Source organism: Uloborus diversus, chromosome 8, assembly GCF_026930045.1.
Source record: "Uloborus diversus isolate 005 chromosome 8, Udiv.v.3.1, whole genome shotgun sequence".
In the NCBI taxonomy this organism is placed as follows: domain Eukaryota; kingdom Metazoa; phylum Arthropoda; class Arachnida; order Araneae; family Uloboridae; genus Uloborus; species Uloborus diversus.
In genome coordinates, this window is record NC_072738.1 from 89,156,111 (window position 1) to 89,182,368 (window position 26,258).

Sequence of the window (26,258 nt, forward strand, 5' to 3'; positions counted from 1 at the left end):
ATTAGTTATGGCATGTGTTTGTTTTACCTTATTTATCCGCTATTAGACAGTGGCTGCAGTGCTCCCTATAGTTTATTGGAGTTGCGAATCGTTCAAGCTAAGTGCTTTAAGTACCTTCATCGAAAAGATGGAAAATACATGCATAGTGGTATAATAAAAAAAGAATAATTTAATTCTTGATAAAAAGAAAACAATTTAAATACATTTGATATATTACAAAAAATTTACATCACAGTTCCTTTTTTGAAAGAATCACAGGCACGTCGGCAGCAAATCATTGGCAGCACTCTCAAGTTTTCAAAATACATTATGCTAAGGTAACACGCTTCATATTTTCAGTGATGGATGAACCTGCTCCTCCACCTAAATTTGTTTGAAATTTCTGAAATCTAAAGAAAAAAAATTAAAGTTAAAAACAAAAAGTAGATTTGATACATGAAAGCTATCAGCAACATCAGCAGTAAGTGGCCCAAAAAAAAAAGTAAATACAAAAATATTACAGATAAACTTTAATTATTAAGCACTTTCACCCCAAGAAAAAAAAACACCTCAAAAATTTCTAAAACCAAGCACTTTTTCCAATGCTAAGAACCTTTTTGGCACAAAAACTTTGCAATAAGTAGGGCAGAATAGTGAATTAATTGTAGTTCTGCATAAATTTTCTACAGGAAATATTTTATTATAAGAGAAAGATTTAAATATACCTAAACAAAGAATCGAATTTGAAAATTATGAGCTTCACTAACTAAAAGTTACTTATAACTCTTTTTCTAGTTAATTTAGTGGATTTGAGTTTTGGATGTAAGGGAAAAACTTTGTTTGAGTTTTAAGGTCTTTCTAATTTTCCCTAACTGAAGAAGACTGGAAGATCACTAAGCACAGAAATAATCATTTAAGATAAAATATGGGTTTTTAATTAATATCTACATTAATTAGCATAATATGTTTTCAAAATATTTTATTGATAATACTAAAAATCGTCAATAGCTACTAAATGAAAAAGGGAGAAGAAAATCGGTAGACAAATAGAGGAGAAAAAAGAGTACACAGTTAATCATTCATGTAATGCTAAAATGCAACAGTAACTTTAGTTACATCACTGATGAGTGTAGCTTCTCTTGTAATTAAAGAATGTACAGTAACCCCATTGCACCTTGCACAGTCAACTATCGATAAAAAAAAAAATATTTGAGTTATACGCTTCGAGTTATCGAGATCCAACTAGTTTATCATCAGTGGCATAGCCGGGGGGGGGGGGGGGGGGGGGGGGGGGGGGGGCAGGGGGGTTCGGACCCCCTCCGAAATGACTAAGGGTAAATATATGATTGAAGAAAAAAAATGCATTGTGTTGAAAACAAGCATTTTACTCAAGTGAAAAAAATGGAACAAGGAAAAATATGCATATATATTTCTCTTGTACAATGCATAACATACAAAAAAAGTTTTGAAAGGGAAATTGATAAAATAAAATGGGCGGGGAAGAGGGGAGACAAAATGAGGGGGCGCTGTAAGGTGTAGAGCTTTATTGCAATGGTTTTCAGTTTTTCTCTATTGTGTGCCTCTCTGCAGTCTCCAAAACATTGGTTTCTCTTTATCATTGAAGTAGATATAAATTCTGAGAATCTAAAAAAAAACACTTCCTCTTTGTCTAGTTCCCTTAAATTTCTTGCAATTTTACCCTGCATGGACTTTCTAGGGAAGCGGGGAATCTATTTTGCTGCTTATCTAAATTCAAATGCATTCAAAATTATTATTGGTCATTAATAACAGTTTAATAAAATTTTTTATCTCTAAAATCAATTTTGCTTATTTTCAAGAAGATCTCCACTACATCAATTTTTCAAATTTCCACAGCCCCCCCCCCCCCCGCACAATAACTTTTTGGTTATGCCACTGATTGGACCCCCTCTGAAATGAAATCCTGACTACACCAGTTTATCATTGCACTTTATGTCTGTCATTGCACCTTATAGGATGAAAACTAGAAGACTAGCAAATTGATTGTTTTAAACAAAAGGGAATACTTACACCACTTTATACCGCAGTCTTTCTTGGGGAGAGACAGAAGGTTTCATCTCTTCAGCCACCTGCTCCAGATGACGTTGAGTGATTGCCACGCTCAGCGTGTTGCTTCGACTGGAGCGTTGCTCACTCATGACACCAAATTTCTCTTTGATGACATTCACCTTAAATGCAAAGTGACTAGAAATTACTATGTTATAAATCACAAGCTAAACTCTCTAACTGTATTTTTTACAGAACGTAAAGTATTTTGTGAATTTTTACACTTTATGTTCACTTACATAGTAATTAATATACAAGGTGCCCAAAAAGTCCCTGACATATTTTGAAAATTCGATGAAAAGCATCAAATTGTTGCATCAATATGCTTTTTCCACCATAATACTCCATGAGTACAAGAATTTTTTATGACACTGTAAAAAAAATTTTAAAAATAAAAAACAAAAACTTATAGTGAAAAATGATCTGTACTGTCACAGTAAGAATTCGTTTTTCTTTCTAGGACAATACAGCCGTCAACGTAAATTACCTTGTATAACTGCACGTTTTTCTTTTTTTTTTTTTCAATGTCATAAATCAATTTTGAACCTATGAAGTATTATGGTGGAAACTGCATTCTTATATGACAGTTTGTTACTTTCCTATGAATTTTTAAAATATGTCAAGGATTTTTTGACATCCTGTATAATTTGATGGTTAATTCTACATGACCAATCACTTGTGCCACCAGTACTGAGTTTGAAAAAAAAGAGCAGCCTCAAAAGCTGTTAAGCTTCTGTTGTTGAGAGCCTACAGGTTACCAGGGCGAAGTTTCAGGACATTGTCAAATTGCACCAAAATGGAGGAGGAGCGAGAGAAAATTTTGTGTCTTGTGTTTCAAAATGAATTTTTGAGGACTTTTGACGTAAAATATGACAGATTATCCAGCTCTTGACTGGTCAAGCACTACAGAACCCAAACTTCATGTAATATAAATGTTATGCAAAAACAGTATCATGAAAAACGTATATTTTACTTGATTAATAATACACTGACAAATGCTTAACCTAGTGCTAATAATTGCTTGCTGTCAGGGTTTGTCCTGATGGAAGGTCACGGGACATCAGTGTGACATCCCAAAAAATTACTTATTCATCAAATTTCGTCAGACAAGTCGGCAAATTTGGAGATATAATTGAAATATTGCAATTTTTAAACGCCTGAATGCCTCTTTTTATTAAATATACATATGTGTGCATAGAAATCTTTTATCATTCTGCTAAATTTGGAGTTTTCATTCAACAAGTGGAGAGCAGAGTTTCCCCCTTTCCAAAAACATAAGTTCAGGGTGCCCCGCTTGCTGTGAAACATCACCAAAGAATGATAGCAATTTTTCCAAAAAAGACAACCACATAAACACACTTGGATCCAAAATGAAGGAGGATATGGGATATCTCTTTTCATGGCTCTAAATAAGACTTGCACAAGTCAACATGATTCTACACTGATAAAGTGCTATCCGCCTCTTTTTGGTTAAATGATGATCAACAAGTTGGTATACGAGAAAAGCCCTCTCAGTTCCTTTCTGCCCCATTTCTATGAGACAAAACACAAATATATTTAATGTAATTAATTATTTAAGCATTTGAACAAGGAAGCATCAGTTTTCATTCCTATGATTACATTCACTGTTGACTTAGATTATTACATTAATTGTTAATTTTATTTTGCAAAATGCAATTAAATTCTACCTCTTGTATAATTTTCTTGCCATCTTCATAAGAAGGTTTGGTGAGCCCATTTTCCAGAGATGCCATGTACAGCAGCTTATCACTTTCATCAGAATAACTTAAATCATCAGAACAAGTGGAATATCTTCCTGATAAATGTAAATACAAATTAGAAAAGAAAATTCTTTACTCAGCAGTTATTAGTCATATAACTCTTCATGAAAATGTTAGGGTTATTTTAATGAAAACTGAACTGCCCTGCGCACAGAAAAGATGATGAATAGGCACATTGAACAGCGCAGCAGAGTAAAAGCAGAAAGCAATTACACTTACTTGAAGAAGTTTTGAGAGAGTCATGCAAGGCTTTAATGTGGGCAGTATACAACAAAGCTTGTAAATCAGCTCCACTAAAATATTCAGTACAAGAAGCAATGGCTTGAAAATCAATTTCTTCACACAATGGCAACTTAGAAGATAAGCAGCGGAGAATTTCCACCCTCTCTTCCTTTTGAAACAGAAAAACAAATGCTTTGATAAGAAAATACTATTCCATAAGGTGGCATACAAGATCTTTCAGGAAAGTAATGTCAGTAAGTCAATTAGAAGACATTTGTTGAGCTGGCCATTACCAATACATTAAAAGTTTTTTAAATAGCATTGATACATGGCTTCCAGTGAGATTTCAGGCCATTAAAGGAATTGTGGTAGAACTTTTCCAAAATGTTCTTTAGAGCGTTGGTGCAAGCCTTTTTGACTTGGTCAAGCACCTCAAAATGATGTCACTGAAAATTGGCAGGATTACTTATCTTGTTGTATGTGCCCTTCACATGAAATTTCATTAAAATCGGAAATGGTGAGGAGGTCAATAAGGTGACTGACCTGACATATGGAATTCCACAATGTAAAACATGTGAACATTCTGGGTTCTTTTTTTATTTCAGTATCTTGCCATTGCGATCTCAGTCTAAGTTTTGGTGTAGTGGAAGAATAGTGTTAGAACTTTAAAATATTTTTTTTTCAAGAAATTCTAGGGGAGCATGTTTTGAGATATTCAACGTCAAAAGTCACGGTGAATGACCTTAGAACTTAAACCTGTCGTAAGAAAGTCATGTTTTATATCAATAGAAAGCTCTATTCTTTAGTTTTACAATGATTTTTGAATTTTTATTCTAAAATAATTAGGAGAGAAGTTACAGTCATTTGAATGTCACAACTTTTCGTTTTTTCCGCACTTTTTCAGTTTTTTAACAGCCCTGTATTTAGTAAAATTTTTAAAGTAGAATTCTAAAAATTGGCAGGATAACTTATCTTGACATGTGTCCCTCACACCAATTTTCGTTATAATCGGAGATGATGAGGTCAAAAAGTGATTGATCTGACATGGAAGTCCCAAGCGTCTCTTCATGATCGGATCAATAAATGCCCTCTGATTCACTGACATTATTTTCAAAGCATACCTCTTATGTCATCAGAAATTTTTAGTTTCAGCTTAACAAGAATATAAGAATTGTAATAAATCTTCAACACACTAATGAAATAATTGCTAATGTAGGGGGAAAAAACCTGCAAAACCTTTGACACAAAGTTTAACACACAATTACTTAAAACCCAAAGATACTTCTAAACAGTATTTACATTCAACAGGAAAAAAAGAGTTAAAAAAATTAATTAAAGCATACAAAAACTCACTTCATTTGGAAGAGGGCAAAGGAGACATTTGTCCAGACGACCAGGCCTCAGTAGTGCAGGATCTATTAATTCTGGGCGACTGGTCGCAGCCAGCACATGAACACCTACAGAAAAAAAAAGAAACATCTGAAGACTCATTTACACTTAGAAGAGGTATTGTTAACATATTTTGCCTTTGTCTCTCCCTCCCCTTTCACATTTGCTCACGCAGTAGAACATCGATTCAGCAAAGTATGAGGGTCAGTCAATAAATAAAGAGGCAGGAACTGTAAAACAGACTGTATTTGACATTCTTTTAAAATACCACTCGAAATTGTTTAAACACTTATTCCTCTGGGAAATTAGTTGCATAATTCTGTACTCATAAAAGTCTTTTGGCTGCTGCTGGAGCCAATTACACACACATTCCTTTACTTCATCATCCAAATGAAATTGTTGTCCCTGAAAAGCCTTCTTGAGTTTCCAAAAGATGTGGGATCAAATGGTGGTACATATGGACTATAACCAGCCTGCAGTTGAGGACGAGATATCTCGTCCAAGATGGATGCCATTCATATGGTTGAGGACGAGATACCTCGTTCGAGACTGGTCTTATTTGGTGGAAGACGAACGACTGGATTTTTCAGGAATGTTTTCTCTGCAATACCATCGTTTCCCCCCCCAGAAATCTTGTTTGCTGCCGCTATTGCTTCAAAAAGCTACGTTTGAGTAAATTGACTTTGATGGTCAGTTGTGAAGAAGTGCGGGTTGTTTCGGCATGTTTGTTGGTCTTTGAAGCGGCTTTTAAGTATGGAAAGTGTTCCTCCACTCAGGGGGCTCGTGGGGGGGGGGGGGTGGATTATGGCGCAAGTTGCGCCATCAAAGATTGGGGAAGGGGATCGTTAATTTCTTTATTTAAATTATGTATTTATTTTTATTTTTTATTTATTTATTTTATTTACTTCTGTGTGTGTGTGTGTTTGCGCGTGTCAAGGTGTAACACAGAATTTTTCTTATAAATAATAAAAATTAAAATTAAAGAAAAAATAAATAAATAAATAAAAATATTTAAAATGATATAAATTAATTAATCAAAAATGTTTAAACATAAATAAGTTCATAAATAAAGAACATTTGAAAATAAATAAATAAAAAATATTGAAAAATAAATTTAAAAAATAAAAATAATGATTAAAATTAAAAAATAATAAAAAAGGACTAGAGGGTTGAATAAAATTCACGGGGGGGGGGGAGGATTAGGGCCATTGAACTTGGGGGGGGTGCACCTCTGCCTCACTGTATATCGTATGGAAATGCACATTGTTGATGAAAGTTTTTGTTTTACTTTTTATTTTACTAGCACGCTACACAATATATGATTAGAAAACATGACTTAATAGGTTTTATTTTCTTAGTTAATCATACTGTTCAAATATAAGATCAAATTTAGCAAAACATAGATCCTTTTATATAGATTCTCAAAGCATTAGGCGTGGCAATAGAGGAAAATTAGTTTAAAAAACGGAAAATTTCTAGCGAGAATAGTAAAAAATAAAAACTTATGTTCATGATAGTTAATTTTTACCGAAATGATGATAGTTTTTTTGTGGCTTATGTAATAAAGAAAACATTAGATATTTGCAATTTTCTTCTTGATATCTAGTACATGGTATTTCAGAAAAATTTAGCATAATTAATTCATTAACATAAGCAAGGGTAAATACGGTATCCCCACCCAAACGGCTGCCCCTGATTGCCGTCTGCGCATTTCTGGTGATTTTGATTGTTGGAAAATGATTGAAAACTCTCAATCCCCAAAGCAGAATACTTTACGATGTTCTGCAACGGAAAATCATTTGACTAAAATTGTTCTGCAAGTACCTTAAGCATTGTACGCGAAAAAACGTGACATTTTAAACAAGTTGGGTGGCAAAAATCAAAATCATTTCACATAGTTTTTTTTTAACTGGACTGTTACTATTTATTTTTGTGGAAATGAGATATTTCCGGAAACATCACAGCTTTCAACCAAATGACTAATTAAAGAGCACTGAATTTGGAAAATTAGTTGATCATGAAAACTATAAAATCAAAAAAACTTTAACAAGGTGTCAAACCTAAACCGATTGGGATTCTCCAAAAATAGTTTATATGCTTTCCAAAATGCATAGAAAGAGCAAAGGTACAAAATTTTATAAAAATCCGAACCTAGGTGTCAAACCACATTTTTTGGTTAATTTTACATGGCATGAAGGAGCAATTAAAATAATGTTACTAAACAAAGAAATTACTGAAATAATAAATAGAATGAGTTGAGTTTGGGTTGCATGTAATAAAACACTTCAAAACAATTAAAATATTTTCTGGATGCAAAAGGATTGAAATCTTAAACAAGACACGCAATTTCCAGCGATGGACATGTTGGCATGTTTCCTAAACATGCATGGCGGAAATTGTAGTGGATGAAGAGCGATTGGGAAAAACCTACAAAGGACTAATCGAATTCAACATCTCAAGCTTTCCCCCAAATTATCGTAATTTGAGACAATTTTAGATTTTCTACTAATTTTAAGAAATTTGCAAACTCTACAGATTTTCTGCACCGCAGTTTCTGCAGATTTTCTGCACCGCAGTTTCTGCAGATTTTCTGCACCGCAGTTTCTGCAGATTTTCTGCACCGCAGTTTCTGCAGATTTTCGGCACCGCGGTTTCTGCAAATTTTCGGCATCGCGGTTTCCGCAAATTTTCGGCATCGCGGTTTCTGCAAATTTTCGGCACCGTGGTTTCTGCAGAAATTTCAATGAAATTTGCAGAATTTCTGCAGAAAATTTGTCAGTTTTCCTCTCACATTTGAACAGAATTGTTCTGCAGCTCAGGCATCTGTTCTGTGACGTACGTCGCAAATTTAGTAGTATTCTGCTTTGGGGCTCTCAATGAATTAAAATTTTTATCTGTTGCCACCATCTGTTTGTCAAAAAAATAAAATATATTTGCAACTAATTTAAGAAAAGCTTTAAAATATTAAATTTTTTGTTCTTTGTTTTACTTTTGAAAGGATCTTCTGATTATTGTGACGGTCGTCAATTACTTGCATGCGGTTTTTTTTTTTTTTGCGTGGGGGGGGGGTGGATATGTATTAACATTTAAATCATAGAAGAAAAACAGTATTTGATATCAGCTAATACGAGAGCGGTTATACGTTATATCAAATATTTCATAACATAGATGTAGGAAAAAGTTTCGTGATGGCCACAACATACTACAGTCAAACCCCTCTATAACGATGCCAGGATATAGCGAGCCTTTTAATTGGTCCGAAATGAAACCCTATGTCATTAATGAAATTTTATACGCTCATAACGATCTATAAAAACAGGAAAATTGGCTATAACGATCTTCAAACATCCAAAATTTCAAGCTTTTTTTTGCATTTTGTCCCAGCCAGTAACATTCTGTAGCAATTGTTCTTTCAGCAAACACCATCCTCTGCCCTTTTTCTCGGGAATCCCCAGTTCAAACCACATTCCTCTATTGTTCCTTTGATAAGCAGCTGTTTCTTCAGAAGGAGGGGGCGGGAACGATATCCTTTGCCAGCTCCCTTAATTTTTAACTGGTTTTGGTCAAGGACAGGATGATTTTGCACTCATGCATTTGCTCTGATTTTTAACTCTTTCTGCTCCGCAATAGCCGAATGCGCCCAAATGCTTTGGCTCCCATAATAGCCCAACGCAGCCCAGAAATATTTCCCACCCCCTTGAGAGCTAACAAGCGTGAACTTGGGGAGTGTACACAGGAATAAAGAAGCGACAGTTGACATGACGGACAATGAGAAGGAATGTGTAGCAAGGTCGCAGTTTCACTTCAACATGAAATTTTCAGTGACTGTTTTCGCTAGGAAGAGAAGTCTCATTTTTCTGCTTCATTATTTAAATTTTTTATTATTTTGAAATGGCATATCAGTGAAAAAATATATGAACGCAGGACATTCGCACAAGCGAAGGAGAGGTTTTGGATGTGAACCCCCCCCCCCCCCCAGAGCCGTTGGTTGAAGCATAAATGCGAATTCTAATACATCAGTTAATGCATATGAAAGGGCTGTTTTGATCAAAAAAACACCTCCAGAAGTTATTTTTGAACAAAAAATCCCCTTCTGGTACTATTTTTTTATCAAAAAAAATCCCCCCTTCAGAAGGTATTTTCAATCACCCCCCAGAAGGTTTTTCATTAAACCCCCCCCCCTCCAGAATGTATTTTTAATAAAACCCTCCCCACCTAGAAGGTATTTTTCATCAAAAAAAAAAACCGCTCCGAATGGCATTTCTGATCACCCCCCCCCCCCTCCCGAAAAGATTTCTGGCTGCACTAGTGACGCAGGAAAAAATTAATGCCATACTCTTTTATTCCGATTCTGATGACATTGAAAACCTGCCAATTGAGAAAACAATGGAAACGTATGAAATTAGTTCAAAAACATATTTAAATTTCAATTAAGATGCAAAATGAAAACCCGACAGAAGGCGTTACGACCTTTGAAAAATGCAGCAAAAAATAACCAAAAATAAATAAATGTTGGAATTAAATTAACTGATTTTTTTTTTTTTTTAATTTTTTTGTGCGATGAAAAGAAATAGTATTGATTTTTTGACAACATGTTCGTAGTTCCTGACTATTGAAAAATGTCGGTAAGTTAGAGCTTCCACACAAAATTTCAGGAGACCAAAATATAATTAAAAAACTGATTTTTTCAGAGTCTGGTTTCAAAATGCATGCTTGAAGCGAGAGAGAAGAGGGGCGGGGGGGGCTTCAAAAAAGAATGCTAGCTAAAAGTAAATGCACACTGTTTTCCAAGATTTAGCTCTACATTTCTATAATGCTTTTTCATTACATTTAATTAAATGTACTTGAGTGCAATTGTAAGATTATGATAATTTCGATTCAATTAATATCCGTATAATTGCAATTCATACATAAATGTCAGTAAGGAGGAAGAAGGATAAACTTAAATCCAAATTCTTCTGGGCCACTTTTGAATGTAACATTTGTAACATTAGTGACCTTATTCAGTTACCAGATTGTTGTGCATAGCAAAAATACCCGGTGTTGCCTGGGTGTGAAACAATAACAAATTGTAAGAAATAATAATTGCGTAAATAATAATTGAGAAACAATAATTACTTTAATTCATTTTCTTATGTTACTGAAATAACCAAAACACACCGCTTTGACGTGATTAAAAATAGAGTTTTTTCCTTACCCATAAAAGTAAAATGGCAATAAATACGAAGGACAAAATAGTACTCTTTTAGAAACGAAAAAACGACATTTAAGAATATACAAATTTGAGGAATTTCCAAAATATGAATTTAAACTTCACTTGTTTAAAACGTGCCTTTTTTTTAGGAACATATTCTAAAATCGTCTCTACATTGCTATTGAAGTACAAACTTTTAAAAAATGTAGCCGCCCGTAATCCCTTTACTGCGATTTAAAATGTTACGAAATTTGCGGTAATCCTTTTGGGATACCTCGGATAAGTCTCCTCCTCCCAACTTTGTAAAACTGTGTGTTACTAATTTTATCGAAGAGATAGTGTCGCCAAGTACTGAGTTACTTCTGGTGACCATGAAATGATGCTATACGAAATGTTTCCAAAATAAGTAGTAAAGTTTGGCAATTGTGTTTGAAATTGTGCGCAAACTTGTGCTGTTTATGGATTTGATTAATTTAGTTGGCGGATCATTTTACATATTAACAAATGATATAAAGAAAGAAATATTAAAGAAATGGCGATATTTTAGTTTCTTAGGGAGAACCGAGAAAGAGTATTAGCGTAGTTTTTAGCTTCAAAAACAGCGACAATTGAAAAAATTGCCACAGCCTCAGCTATTGAAATGATTCCGCAAAAAAGTTTGGCAAGATTCCTGCTGGTCGATCAAGCACCCAGTCAACACAAATAAATTAAAAAAAAAAAACATTAATTGCCTCAAAGTTGCATAAAACTGGAAAATAATCAGCCAAATACATGTATTATTTATTACCTATCTTGTGCAAAAAATCTTACTTTAAAATTTTACTTGAGAAAAGCCTTGAACAGTCAGACGAAAAGCAAAAATAATCAACAATACAACAATTGTCGCTATCGACAGGGAGTTGAGATGATAACTTAAATACTATATTGTGTTGAGTAAAGCCTTCGAACATGGAACTAAAGAGCTCATAACTCGTTTTTTATTCTACTTAAAAATTTGGAACAGGTGCTATCTTCAGCAGAAAAATCAGAGCTTCCGATGGACATGTAATGTTAATATGTGCAAGTATTTTTTCATCCTCATATTAGAGAATTATTCGAAAATTGGGTTTTATCGCCCCCTAGAGGGGCGATAAATATAATATAATAGTTGTAAGATTATTATTTATCAGCTGCAATTTCATAACATTTGAAGAGAACTATAATTTTTTTTCTCTACTTAAGATATATTTTCACGACTAAAATTGTTTTTTGACGACACATTCCTGGCTTTAGTGGTAAACAAAGGTCACGTTATCTTTAACGTATAGCAAAACAACAATGGTTAGGATCGGGTGGTTTTCTGAATGCCATTGTGCCTTCCAACGAGGAGTAGAACTTGGTGGGGGTACATTATTCACACATGAGTGCTTTACAGATGGACTGAACACGTGCAGCGATCATTACAACAAAGCCCCTGATTTTGACTCATTATTTGGCATTTTTAGGACAAATTTTTATCAATTCTAGAAAAAGAAAAAAATATCATTCATCTTTCACAAAAAGAGCAAGACCATTCCATATCTACCAAATATACTCTCCCCTACCTCCCCCCCCCCCCACCCTTTTTTTAATAAAAATTGTTTTTAATGCAAAACTCATCCTTCAATCGGAATATTGCAACGTTTTGATGAGAATTGCCGAGAGAACATTAAAATTTATATATGAAAAAAAGGGAACATGGGATTTGTTTTAAAGCAAAGAAAAGGAGAGGAAAGGTTTTTACATAAACAAAAATACCAAACTGAGAGGAATATTAATTGCATATATTATCATTTTAATTAAGTAACAGCTGTAAAACATAATTTGTTTTACTACCCTTATATTATTTTAGACGGTAATTATTAATTTTGCATTAATAAACTTTATTTACATTTATGCGCTAATTAAGATTGCAAGTTGAAATGTCAGTTCATATAATTAAGCAATAAAATAAAGATGGAATACTCTTAAAAGACAAAAAAAAAAAAATAAAAAATGGTGGAGCTAAAAATATATGTATGTAAGTGTGTAGTGATGCATCCAGTTATCCAAAGGATGGAGAGCATATTTCCATGCCGCCCCCCAAAACTTTCTTTCTTGGTCATACAAAAGGACAAAAAATGCTCACAGCTCCTGAAATTACCGAACATCCCTCAGCACCTCCTCTACCAGGAATTTGTTTTTGTGTATAAAGAACACACACACACATATATATATATGTGTGTTGTTTTTTTTTTTTTTTTTTTTTTTTTGTAAATCAACGCTTCAAGCAGATAAAAAGTACCCACCCACATATATACCACAAGAAAATTATACATATTGAAAAACAATTAGGTCTCCCGCACAGTGAATTGTTGTTTGTGCACTTTTTAACTAAGAATAAATTCCATACAAATCTCAAGCCGACAAAAAGGTACTCATACATATACCACACCTACACACATAAAAAAAAGAGAAGAAATTCCAATTAAAAAATTCCTCTATTACGTTTATTCAACACTACTTTAAACACAAGGTATATGACTAAAAGCTTTCAGTTTTTTTTTCCCAGATGTAATTTATTTGTATTGCTTTTATAATTTTCCATCATATAGATTTAAATGAAAGTAGATATCTCATAATAGGACAAAAAAATATTTATTTACAAAAAAAAAAAAATCATGCTAAAATTTTACATAATTTATCAAGTAAGACCCGCAAATCCCCTTTTTAGATATGCTTGCATTTAATTTAAATAAAAGATGGGTGACCCACTTACCCCTTCCTATGGTTAAGTAGGACACCCACGTCATTTTTTTAAAGAATATATTTTTTAAAAATATTTAAAGCAATGTTTTAAGAAATAATTATAAACTTGTGTTCATTAATAATGTTAAAGATAAAATAAGTCAATAAATTTGAATTTTTTTGCTTTAAAACTCGTGTATAAGGCTTCAAAATGGAACCATGCCAAAAAAGGGTCCCACTTACCCCAACCCTATATTGTTTTTCTCAAAAAAAAAAAAAAAAAAATAATAATAATTTTTCAAACATTTTAAGTCAAAGTATGTAAACACTAAATTGCATAATTTAGCTTTAAAGTATTTCTTTCTCATATATATATGTTTCCCACGTTCAGAAGATGAGATTCAAAATTTGTTTGCTGATTTTAAAAAGAAAAAAAAAGTGATGCAAGTTTTATGTTATTTTATAAATAAAAATAATTAGATTTTTTTATAGTTATTTTGTAATTATTTTTATATTTAAAAAGAAATACAAGGCTAAATTTTTTTTTTGTGGGGGTTGAAAAGAAAAAAAAATTGTGTTCAATGTTTCTTGTTTATAATTCTACAATCCTCAGTGGCACATTAGGAAGACTGGTTGTAATATTTAAAGGTATTTATATCAACTATCATTTAGATAGCTAAGACATATTGTTATTTAGTAAGTCAGTAAGTGAACGAGTTGAAAGCACAGAGTGTACTTTCATAAGCCAACAAGTTAACTTCCACAAAGTCCCTTGACTCTGCAAAGTCGACAAGTCGCTCTTGCTGGGTCGTGCAGAGAAAGACTGACTGAAAGAAGGGTGGTTCCTCCACTCCCCCTTAAAATCCCGCTCAGTAGGTGCTGTGGGGGAAAAGAACGCAGTGGAGTTTTGCAAGGAAAATAACAGATAGGAGCCTGCTTATTTTCAAAGCATTTCTTGAATTCTCCCCTCCACGCTATGAATGTAGTTTTCACGTGCAAGGGCTAACTGCAGGGTGGATAAAGGGAGTGGTTCAGGACTTCCAACTAAAATTTCTGCTAAAATTCCTCAGTTGCATTGGCTGTCTGTGGTCTAGTGTTATCGTGCAACAGGATGATAGCACGGGAAAGTTTACCGAAACCACAAACAGCCAATGCCAAAAAGGAACTTTTGCAGAAATTTAAGTTGGAAAAATTGAACCACCCCTCTTACAGTCCAAATCTATCCCATATAATCTCACATCTTTGAGGAACTCAAGAAGGCACTTTGGGGACAAGGATTTGATTCAGATGATGAAGTAAAGGGAGCATGTGCGTAATTGGCTCCAGCAGAAGCCGCAAGAGTTTTAAAAGCGTGAAATTATGTGACTAATTTCCCAGAGGGATAAGTGTTTAAACAACATCGGTCAGTATTTTTGAAAAATGTCAAATAAGATCTGTTTTTATAGCTGTTGCCTCGTTATTTATTGACTGACCCTAATAATTGAGACTGAACTGTCTTTGGGAAATCAAAATTTTCAGATAAAAGAGGGATACTCAAAATGGATGCTGATACGTTTAAAGTTTTGAGTCTGCATTAAACAATATGGGGTCAGGTACAGACAACAAGGCACTAAAGAGATCATTTCTTTTGTACGGAAATAATTGCTTAAGCATAAGCATGAATAAAGTTTATTACTTATATGAAAAACAACCAAAACAACAACAAAAAAAGTTAAACAATAGATTTGAAAAACTATTCAGTGAAAACTTATAGCGCGCATTGTTACCTTCTAAGCTTTCCACACCATCCAGCTGAGTTAAAAGTTGGTTCACAACACGATCTGTTACACCAGTGCTATCATGTCCTCGTCTAAAAAAAAATAACCATTAGAGAATGCGTAGTTTTAATTAGAGAAAGATTTTCAATTTTAAACACTCAATGCAAGTTTGATCAGAAAACAACGAAAACCATGCCCACTTATACCGAAAAGCATTAATCTTTCAAAGCCAAGGGGAAGGGGGACATAGCTTCCTCTGACCTCCCAAATGCCAAGCCAGCACATGACTGACATAACTGAAGTAATTAGTTAATACCATCTCTTTACACTCTGCACCAAATTATCTAACAGTTCTGAAGAGCGACTACTTATTCGACAATAAGCCATAAAATATTTAGGATCTCTAAAAAATCCCTGACATACACGTATTTAGAAAATTCATAGAAAAACATCAAATTGTCGTATCATAATGCGGTTTGTACCATAATACTTCATGGGTTCAAGAACTTTTTATGACATTGTAAAAAAAAAGAGAAAAAAACATATAGCTATAAGTGATTTCTGTATGGTCACAGTAATAATTTGTTTTTCTTTCTGTGACGATACAGCCATCAATGTAAATTATGCATATAGTTGCATTTTTTTCTTTTTTTTTTAATGTCAAACTTCACCTTCAATGTCAACAAACACTTCAGTTGCTTATTCTACACTGATCAACTGTTGGGTGTTTTCTAGTAATTATAATTACTTTTTTTTGCTTTATCCTACGTCAACTAGGCTGTGGCGTTTCCACCATATGCGTTCTAGCCGTCCAATAAAATTTAGCTTTGGTAAAGTTGTCAGGAGTAAAATTCATAAAACTAGTTAGTGCAGAGCAATTTGTCAAATGTAAAAAGTTCATAGTTTTGTCCAAGGAACACAATGGGCAGTTACTGTTGTTTGTTACACAGATACAATGAAGATGTCCAGATAAAAAAATCATGTCCTGTAATTGTTCAAAAATTTGCAACAAAAAATGCTCTTGGTATGTCCATTGGGACAGAGGGAAGAATGAGGTTTTTTCCATATTTTTTCTTTTGAAAGTTGTTTGTAATCCTTCTGCATGGTGCTCCCAGTTGTTTTTTGCAGTTATAATTACCAAAAGACATCACTTGTAAGTAGAACACCCTTAAAGGGACTGGCGACCTATTGAACATTTTAAGTTCCAACAGAGCTTTAAATCCAATCTTGCTTCAAGAATTTGAAAATACATTATAATAGTCACTGGTTGTAACATCATAAAAGTAATTAATGAGTAAAAGCAGGGAATCCCCAATCCAAGGACAGTGTGATTGCTCCCAAGAAAAATCCCTTATATGGCAAAAGGTGCTGAGGATTCAGCAAATTTTGTAACAGCTTTGCAACATAGTCATTATTTATTTTTAAAATTTTATTATTATTATTATTATTATTATTATTTAAAATACTGCCTGGTGTCACTTTGCATTAGATATAAGTATAAGACATGTCTGTGCTCCTATTTTATCATTGTGAAAATGTGTCATTTGTTGTTGTGTGTCATTTGGTAAATTGAGATCTTCATTCATCTTTACCAAAAATTCAAGTTTGGGACGTTCCTGAGTAAAAGACCGCTTTTTAAACCAATCCAGCATAAGTAACTGACTTCCTAAATTAAATAATAGCTTATTGGGAAATGTTTCTAGTAAATAACAGCATTTTCATACCTCATACTTGTTTTAAATCAGAATTAATGAGATTTTTCTCTTTTATTTACAAACTGAAATGGTCAAACATCAATCCAGCAACACATCTGAAGCTAGACACCAGTTTTCTTCAACACTGTTTTTGTACACACAGTGGTGGTATCATGGCACCAGGGGTACTTGTTTGGATCCTAAATGTTGGATGAGTCAGCTGCTCTAATTTAGAGGACTCAATCAAAAGTATCTACATATGTTCTGTAGGATTCAACTCACAAGAGCACCCGGCCAATGTATTCAAGTGCAATTTTTATTAGGGGCAACATACCAGACAACTTAGTTATCACATCCAGAGACAGCAGTTTCGCTTCTATTAGAACTCTTCAGTCTGGAATAGTGAATAACCGAGCTGAAGGCAGATGTCATCTCATTGAAGCTGAGAGTGCCAACAAACTGGTAGATAACGTAAATTTATCTCACCAGCGAGTGTCTGCAGCATGGTGCGGTTTGACTCATGAATTGAAGGAGTGAAGAATGTTCATTAATAGGAGATTAAAAGGGTAAATTTTGTTTATATGTAAATTACACATGCCAACAAAAAATTGAATGCATAGAAAACAACAACACATGAAATGGGTTCATTATCAGCACATTCAAGATTCAAGTAGCTATATTTTTGAGAGGAAATAATGTTTTACCTTGGAGCAATGGAATCAAATTCATCAAAGAAGAGTATGCAGGGTCGTGCCGCAGAAGCTCTAAATAGAACACAAATAAGTAAATAAATAAAATCAAATAGGTTTAAATACAAGAGAAAATTATTTCAAGTAGTCTTTTTTTTTCAACAAATTTCAATAAAACTTTTAAAGCACAATGGTAGTTATTTTAAAACAAATAAGATATTCCTTAAGCTTTCATAAGCCACATTACATTATTTATGCAAAACCGACTTTTACAGTGATAAGCAGCAATGAAAAACATTTACAAGGTCTATATATATATATTTTTAAAAAGTTAGCATAAAACAACCCAACTGGTCTACAGAGATCATAATTGGTCCTCTAGCATTGGAACCTTATCTGCAAAATGATGATAAAACTAAGACAGGGCTGCCCATTCTCCCCAAGAGCAAGCTCCCCTCCTCCCAGAAAAATAAAGTAAAAAATACACGTCAACCCCCTAAAAATTTCAATGGTGCAGGCTCTTGTGCGGCGTGACCTCCCCCCCCCCCCCCCCATAGGTGAGCATCCCTGACTTAGCGCTGATAATTACTCTAATGGGGTTGTTTCCTTCAGTCAAAAGTAGTACTTTTAGTCACTAAAATTGATAGAATAAGCAAAAAAATAACATGGACCCAGAAAATTCTTTCATTTTCCCAACAGCTATTTTTTATTTATTTATTTTTTTTTTTTTTTTTGTCCGATTCTTCAAACAAAGCGTGGTCTTGATGACATCACAAATGATGCTCTTTGGAGCATCTTTGTAACGCGTTTCCACGTTATGAAAATCAAGAAGAAAATTAAAATTGCACTCTACTCTTGCTATCAACCATATCGTTGCCAATACACGTGAGTAAAGATAAGAATTAAATATTTTGCTCTGTGAATGGCAACACAGAATGACATTTCATCATTTGTGATGTCATCGGCAAGAAATATAAACAATGAAAGCGCACAGATTTAAGTGATTTTTTAAAAATATTAGACAAAAACAAATTATTTAAAAAATGGTCAGATCCTATGTTTTTAAGCATGTTCTTTCAGAAAAAAAATACTTTTAAAATTTTGGAAACGACCCCATTACAATGACAGGAGGCTATCAGCAACTAATTATGATAACCAATGCTTTTTGAAAAGAGCTTCTGAGGTAAAATTTATACTATTTCAATGAAACTCAACAAAAATTTCTATTAAATACATTTAGAGCCAACAAGAAAATACCTTTTAAAAAGATCTCGAACAGCTTGTTCACTGGCCCCAATATATTTTGATAGAAGCTCAGGACCCTGGAATAAAATTAGTTTTCAATACATTGATTCAAAGAGATTATTTTAAAGGACAAAATAATTTTAAAACAGAATTACTTCTAACATCTTCAAATACGTAGCATGTAATTGCTTTTCCAAAGTAAGCCAACTGACAAATTGTTACACATGCGTCATTCTTGCAAAAATGGTGCAAATCATGTCTAAAACTTTATAATTTATTTCTCAATTTTAGTAATCATCACCAATTAATCTTTTTTTATTGATTCTAAATTTAATTGTGTGTAATCAAGTATCAAATGTTTGTACATAAGTAATTTACAAAGGCTTTATAAAAATTCTGCTTTGGTACAAGAAGAAGAATATTACCTGTCTCAGCTTCAAATCATTAGGAATTAAAATATGATTTAAGATTGTGATAAAATACAACAACAATACTATCAGTTACATAGCATCTTTTACATAAATAAAGCTACAAACGTTTTGAGAGGGAAAAATTCCCTCAAAAAGTTATTTTTCATTAAAGTCCCATAATTTTTTATGTTTCATATTGTCTACTCTGTTACAGCCATTTCAAAAATAAAATAATCAATGACATTGAATATGGTAATGTTTTAAAAAAGTTTTAGTAGCAAAACTTCTGTGCTTAGTTTGCTATTTTGAATTTTGCAGATAACAAACAAAGGGATATTCAGTAAATTACTGCCCAATAGCCAGGGCTAAAGCAGAAATTGAAAAAATGTTTGGCACTCTTGGCTTCCTTAAGAGGTTTTCCATCTCCAGCTCGGTCACTTTCCTAGGCCGGGCTGATGAGTGCTAATAAGCACGAAACTGCAGTCCTCGGGTGGAAATGACCGAGTTGGTGGTGTATTTCGTATAAACAAAGGGAGTCTAAATTCCTTTTTTCTGTTAGTTAATTTGATCTGCTGAATTCCCACTCTGTTACTTCATTAACGATTTAAATCACTATTACATTTTAAGCTAGTTCTGTAATTGTAGCTTTTCTTTAATTATTAGAACGACTTTTTTAAAGGCTTATTTGTCCAGTCTGTTACACAAAGGGGCCAAAATATTTTTAAACCCTTTATAAATTACTTACATATAAGCCATTGATATTTTTTTTATATATTAAATGAATGGAGAGTCAATAAAAACATATGTAGTTGATAGAAATTATTTTAACTGAGAAAATAAATTCAACTGTTTTGAGCACAATTTGAACAATTTTTGTGAGAATGACACAAAGTATACAATTGGGAAGGGGGTCAAAAAAGACACATACTGCCTTCAAAAGCAAGAAGGGTGTATGTAGAGTTTCCTGGGTCCATCAGAAAACATATTGTTAATAAATTAGTTTATAAATAGCGACAAACCTTTGCATGTTTTTCGTAGCAGCTTGTTACATTAATGTGCTATGAGCTGGAGGCTGGGTGTATTTGGCAAAAAAAAAAAGAAAAGAGACTGAGTACATTATAAAGTTGGTACTCTTGTTTGAATGAATGGTTGTATCTAAAAAATCCAATCTACAGTGTATTTGAATTTTTCATTTCAAAGGATCATTCGCTGTCTTAAAATATAATTATATACATATCATCGCCTCAGAGCAAAAGTATGATACCTTAGTGCTATTTCTGGAATTGGATATCTTACTGTTGCTCTGAGGCTACGATATTAGACCTAGCTAAACCAGAATAAATAGTAAGATCATCAATTATTAGAAACTACAAAAGGGACATTCTAAGTAGAGGAGAAACAAATATTTATGAAGTTACACACAGACAAAAGTTGATTTTTTTTTTTTTTTTGAGAGTATGCCATTTTTTCCTAATAGGGCAGTACAGTTCTTTTTCTTCCTAAAACTAGCATTAGGCTTCGTTACCTGTCAAAACTTCCAGCTATAAATGTAATCTTCATAAAGTTTCACAAAAGAACACTGAGCTAAGTAAGTTTCTTAGTTTAAAAATACATTACCTTAATACTGATGAAATTGAGACCACATTCATTTGCTACAACTCCTGCTAGCATGGTTTTTCCAGTTCCAGGGGCTCCATACAAAAGAATATTTGTCTGAGGTTTTAGAGAATAATTCTTGAAAATATGTTTGTACTAGAAGAAATACAACATTCCATATGAGACACATACAGAAAAACATCGAAAAACAAATGTACATCTTAATTAATTGAAAAATGACTTTTGTCCCTTCAAAAAAAAAAAAAAAAAAGTTAACAAAAAAAAAAATCTCAACTTGCAAACAACAATGTTTAATTTTAAAAATTCCCCCAGATTGTACATGCAGTTAATGCTGTATATAGGTCCGTCATTTGAGGTGATCAGGGGAGGAGTCAGCTGTTTCTAACCCTGGATTTAATTATCCAAATTATTGCAAAGTTTAAATCTTTATGGGAATAATAGATTAAATGGTAAAAAAAACTGTTGCCCAGCAAAATACTGTCAGTATAGCAATGAAAAAAAAAAACACATTTATTATAACTTAAAGCAGTAATCAGACATTGAGAGGATATTATTGAAATGAATGAGCTGGCAGTTTTTTCATCTTTAGAGCATACATCTTCCTGCACATTTCTATGACTGGTAATGTACAGGAAGAAAGATTATTCAACAAAACATAAACATTTATCTAAAATAAAATACAAATAACTTTTTAAAAAGGACAGCAAATAGCTATTTTGAGGCTACAGAGATGTTCTTCACAAGGGCAGATAACGCCTACCATTTTAGGAGGGGGGGAGTCATGCTGAAGAATGACTTTCCAATGAACGAACCTACGGTTTGGGGTACGAAAAATTTCTGGAACTGCTTGGGTGTTAGTAAAAAGCACCAAATCGGCCAGAAAAAAGGGCACTTAATAGGGCATGAACGTTACAAATTCATTTTATAAGCAATGAAAAGAAGTTGTAGTTCAAATATTTAGTTTAAAAAATAATGAATTGAAAAGACCACTGAAATCGTTTACATTTTATTTTCAAGTGTTTGAATACAATGTCCACGGATACAATTGCCGACAATTTAAAGGGGGGGTGGGGAGGTCATGACCCCATGATCTTCCCCTTGTATCCTCCACTGGTTCTTCATTAGTGCAAACGCCCTCAACACACAAAAATGAAACTATTTTTCTGGCTCTACTTTGTTGTTGCGTATTAAACAATTTCATACTGATGAAGAATATCAACTGCGGCCTTAAACAGCTATTTATCATGATCTTTTACGAATCATACTTTACTAATATTGACTGCTCATTTTATTCATACACACCTTAACAGGCCACATAATAATTTGCTGGACAACTTTCTTGACTTCTCCTAATCCTCCCACATCTTTCCATGTTTTTTGATCTCGGATCTGGAGAGGGATGCCTCGGAGGGAGGATGGAACGTAACCTTCTAAGGCCATCTCAAAGTCCTCCAAAATCAGAGGAATTTCTTCTAGATTTGATGAAGACACTACATGATGAGAAAATTGTCTCATTAATGAATCACAACAGAAAAACAACCGAATGTAATATATGTAAGTGTTAATAATAACATTAATATGTGTATGGATAATTCTGCACAGAACAGATAAAAAGTAACAGGTATTAAAAAGGCAATTTTTAGTACATTAAAATGACATAATATCTATTCCTGTCTAACTCGTTCTATTGAGCAATTCTTTCAAATTTTGATTTTTGAAAAGTATAAAAATAATAATAATGATAAAATAAAACAGAAATCTGTCTTAACTTTTAACTAATTAATGAGCTGCACACCCACATCATATAAATCATATGCGAGTCAAATTTGGTAGTACTAGGTTCTACGATCGGTTCAATAATTTGTCAACAGACAGAAAAATATAAGTTGCCCTCTTTTAATAGTTTTGCTTAAGTTATAAATTTATTTATTTTGTTATTTATTTTTAACATTGGTATCTTTTCTTAGCAGTTTTACATTCACAAACAAATTTTTCAGAAAACAAGTTTTTTAATATACATTTTTGAAGTAATTTTCCTAACAAAAAATATTATTGCATTTCTCTGACAATTGATTTAATTAAGAAGACTTCAACACAAAAATAAACACAGTGTAAAAAATTACAGGCATCAGTAAGATCATCAACAGCAGGGGAAATGACACAGTTTAGAATTAATTTTTCTCACAAATATGTTTCTTAAGTATATTTAGCCAGTTAATAAAAATTAAAGCACTTGAATTTATAGACCCAAAACTGACAAAAAAAATTTTAAATAAAATATTTTTGGTAAAATATGCTTAAAATGCATCGCTGAAGTAAAATAAAGCCCAAAATTTCATTTCTGTTTTAAGTGTTGTGTTGGATCATAATTCTGAAATAGGCATAAATCTAGTTCTCAAAGATGAATCGGCAAAATGCAGACAGATCACAAAGTTTAGTAAAGTTTTGGTAACACTGACAGAGCTATGAGAAAAATTGCTAGTGAGTCTTTGCCTTAATTTTTATAGCAAAACTTGTGTAGCAAAAATTTATAAAAAATAATGTGAGTAGTACAGTTGTCTTGAATACCCTGTGATACTAACTCATAAACATGTTTCAAGTTGCTTTTGCATTTCTTCAAAGAATCAATGCTGTTAAAGTTAAATATTACACATATTGTTACACATTTATTTATTACACATATTGTTCTAATTAGCTTAGGTGCTTTGGACACCTTTCACTTTATGTAGAAAAATACTGAGTTTAAAAAATTTTAAATGAACAAAAGTTTTTTTTGTCAGATTAGCGAATGAATGTGAAAATTTAGCTTATAATTGGAGATAAAAGAACAAAACTAATAATAAAAATATATATGTGTTTAAGGTGCATATCCCCAGTAACATGTGTGTGCAAACTTTAGTCACGATATTCTTCAGCAGCCATGCACTCAAGTATTAAACATTATTATTTGCATAGTAAGAATATATAGAATCAAAACACACCTAGTCGTACCCAAGCAGAATGAGTAGCTCTGTCGACCAGGGAGTCCAAGTCCTGAGCTACATACCCTTCTGTCTTTGCTGCTATATTTGTCCAAGGCAAGAGGTTGATGGAACTGCGAGAAATGTGAGGCTTGCTGCATATTAGAGATTTTAGGATTTGGATTCTCTGCTCCTGGAATGATTTATGAAACTTTGTTTAGTTGTGAACATTATTAAAATTTTAGTTTAATAAAGGCAACAGAGATTTTGAAACTAATATTTTGTTACTTTGCACACCTTGAAGCAAATAAATACAGTAACCCCTCATTATATTACTCATTTGGATATATTCCGCTTTTCCATTGTTTCACGAAAAATTATATAATTAAAAAGAAAAAAAAGTTTTACATTGAAAATCACACAAAAATGATGTTATAATTCTCAGAAAACATTTTTTTTTCAAGGAAAACAATTGGCATGTTTTCCATTCATCTACATTCGTTGCAATTTAAGCAATAACTTTTGATTAATATTCCACGATAAAACAATACAAATATTTTAAATTTTATGCATTTTTTTTTATTTTAAAAGAACAGTCAGTAATCTAATTTTCTTTTCTTTTTACTGAGAAAATTCTTACTATGGTAATAAACTAACTTTTTTGGAGGTGCACATGTCATTAATTCATACGTTAATTGTGGTACTATTAAACTGTTATAATAAGGTGTGGTACTATTTATTTAATAGTAACTATGTTTGACAACAGTCAAGAAAATTTAAACTATCACCAGTTAAACAATTTATAGTTTTAACTATAAATAATGCATGAAGAGTGGTAAAATTCCAAAAATAAAAACTCACAAATATATACATACTATATCAGGAGGATGAATTTCAAATACACTTTGAAAGATATGCCTTCCTTTAGTATTCATCAAACTAGGGTGGAGAGAATGAGTTGACTGAGCTGTAACAATGACAGTAACTCTGCTTTCAGAAGCTATGACACGATTCATAAGGTGGATGAAAGCTAAAAACAGAAAGGCAATAACAAACGACTGTAATATGAAAGCTGGTGAAAAAATTACCGGCATGAATTTGTTACGCTCTAAATGCAGGTATTTTATTTTAAAAAAATTACAGTACTTGCTTAAAAATAATTACAGTGGAATAATATTCGAGGCATTCAGAGCTAAAGAGGATCAACTTGAAATTGACTTGATCCACTTTAGCTCTCTGAATGCCTCATTTACGTTCCTATTAAAAGAACAAGAAAAAATATAATACTGCATCACATTCACAACGTCTATATTTAAAATAAATAACTTTCCAAAATTAATATATTTTGCATGGTCATGCTCTTACTTGTTTGATTTTCCTCCAGGTTGCTCTTAGATGGATGCATAAATTTTAGCATTCCATTAATCTTAAAAGGGCCTTATGTGGAAGGGAGGGGGGAGCAAATACTTAATAAATCTTACAGAATTCAACAAATTGCATTTATCTTTTAAGATATTTATATTGTTAATATATTCAAGTGAAATCATCTAGCAGTGAGGGGGGAGGAGGGTTCCTGGGTTTTCTTTGAAAATAAATTACAAATGAATTTAAATTCCGAATGTACACAAAATGAAAATTAAAAATAACATTCACACAAAAAAAGCATTTAGGAACAGGCCCCAACAAAAACTCTGTGGGCAAGAAATTGCATGGAAAGATTCTCCGGGATAATTAAAAGTTCTGCACAAGTAAGAACCGTAAATCATTAAAAACAAAAAAAACCCTTAAATTTAAAAAAAAACTGTACTTGAATTAAAAATATAATCTTTGAAAAAAACTTTTAATAACAACTAGAGTACCCGACAGACGTTGTTCTGTTCAAACTTTGTAAATTGAAATGTTGAAAAATTTCAATAAACTATCAAGTATTTGATCCGTTTTGTTGAAAAAAATAAGTAAATAGAAAATGTTTTAAGCTGCCTGAAACTATACCACGCCATACTGCCTGAAACTATGGATACTAAGACTTTTAGGAAATATTCATAGATAAAACTCATTACAATGTCCCAATGTTGGTTTTAATAATTAGTCTTTAAAAACCAAATTACCTAATGATCATTATGAAAACTAACATAATTATAAAGGAATACAATAATAGGAAAGTTTTACAACATTTATAAACAATGCAAACAAAAAGAAAATCAGTAATTTAAATGTTTCTAGTTGTTTATACCTTGGACAACACTAGAGAAGTAGACACCATCAGGACCAACTTCTTGCTCATGAGAGGTTGGACAACTGGCAATGTAATCCAAATCTTCAAAGAGGATCACAGAGGGCTGAGAGTGAATTGCTTGTGACACAATGTCATCCCATTTCTTAGCAATACTGTCAACACGTTTCCCTAAAATCAAAGAATCATGGTCTTTTACTATTTTATTAGCAGCATACACTATAGTGTATTCAGCGAGAAGTGAGGGTGGCAGTAAAA

At 32.7% G+C, this 26,258-nt stretch overlaps 1 protein-coding gene across 1 annotated transcript in view; it reads right to left on the reverse strand.

Annotated features, from left to right (window-relative positions):
- Positions 1 to 230: 230 nt before the first annotated feature.
- The window catches only part of LOC129227698 (peroxisomal ATPase PEX1-like), a 47,811-nt gene continuing 21,783 nt past the window's right edge, over positions 231 to 26,258 (reverse strand). The window contains exons 10-22 of the mRNA XM_054862299.1: positions 26,001 to 26,171; positions 24,643 to 24,797; positions 23,789 to 23,960; positions 22,110 to 22,297; positions 20,808 to 20,942; positions 18,793 to 18,857; positions 17,551 to 17,610; positions 15,162 to 15,244; positions 5,421 to 5,524; positions 4,065 to 4,236; positions 3,753 to 3,880; positions 2,029 to 2,186; positions 231 to 389 (exon numbers count right to left, since the gene is read on the reverse strand). Coding sequence (XP_054718274.1) covers positions 308 to 389; positions 2,029 to 2,186; positions 3,753 to 3,880; positions 4,065 to 4,236; positions 5,421 to 5,524; positions 15,162 to 15,244; positions 17,551 to 17,610; positions 18,793 to 18,857; positions 20,808 to 20,942; positions 22,110 to 22,297; positions 23,789 to 23,960; positions 24,643 to 24,797; positions 26,001 to 26,171 — 1,673 coding nt within the window. The 3' untranslated portion in view covers positions 231 to 307. The remainder of the gene's footprint in view (positions 390 to 2,028; positions 2,187 to 3,752; positions 3,881 to 4,064; positions 4,237 to 5,420; positions 5,525 to 15,161; positions 15,245 to 17,550; positions 17,611 to 18,792; positions 18,858 to 20,807; positions 20,943 to 22,109; positions 22,298 to 23,788; positions 23,961 to 24,642; positions 24,798 to 26,000; positions 26,172 to 26,258) is intronic.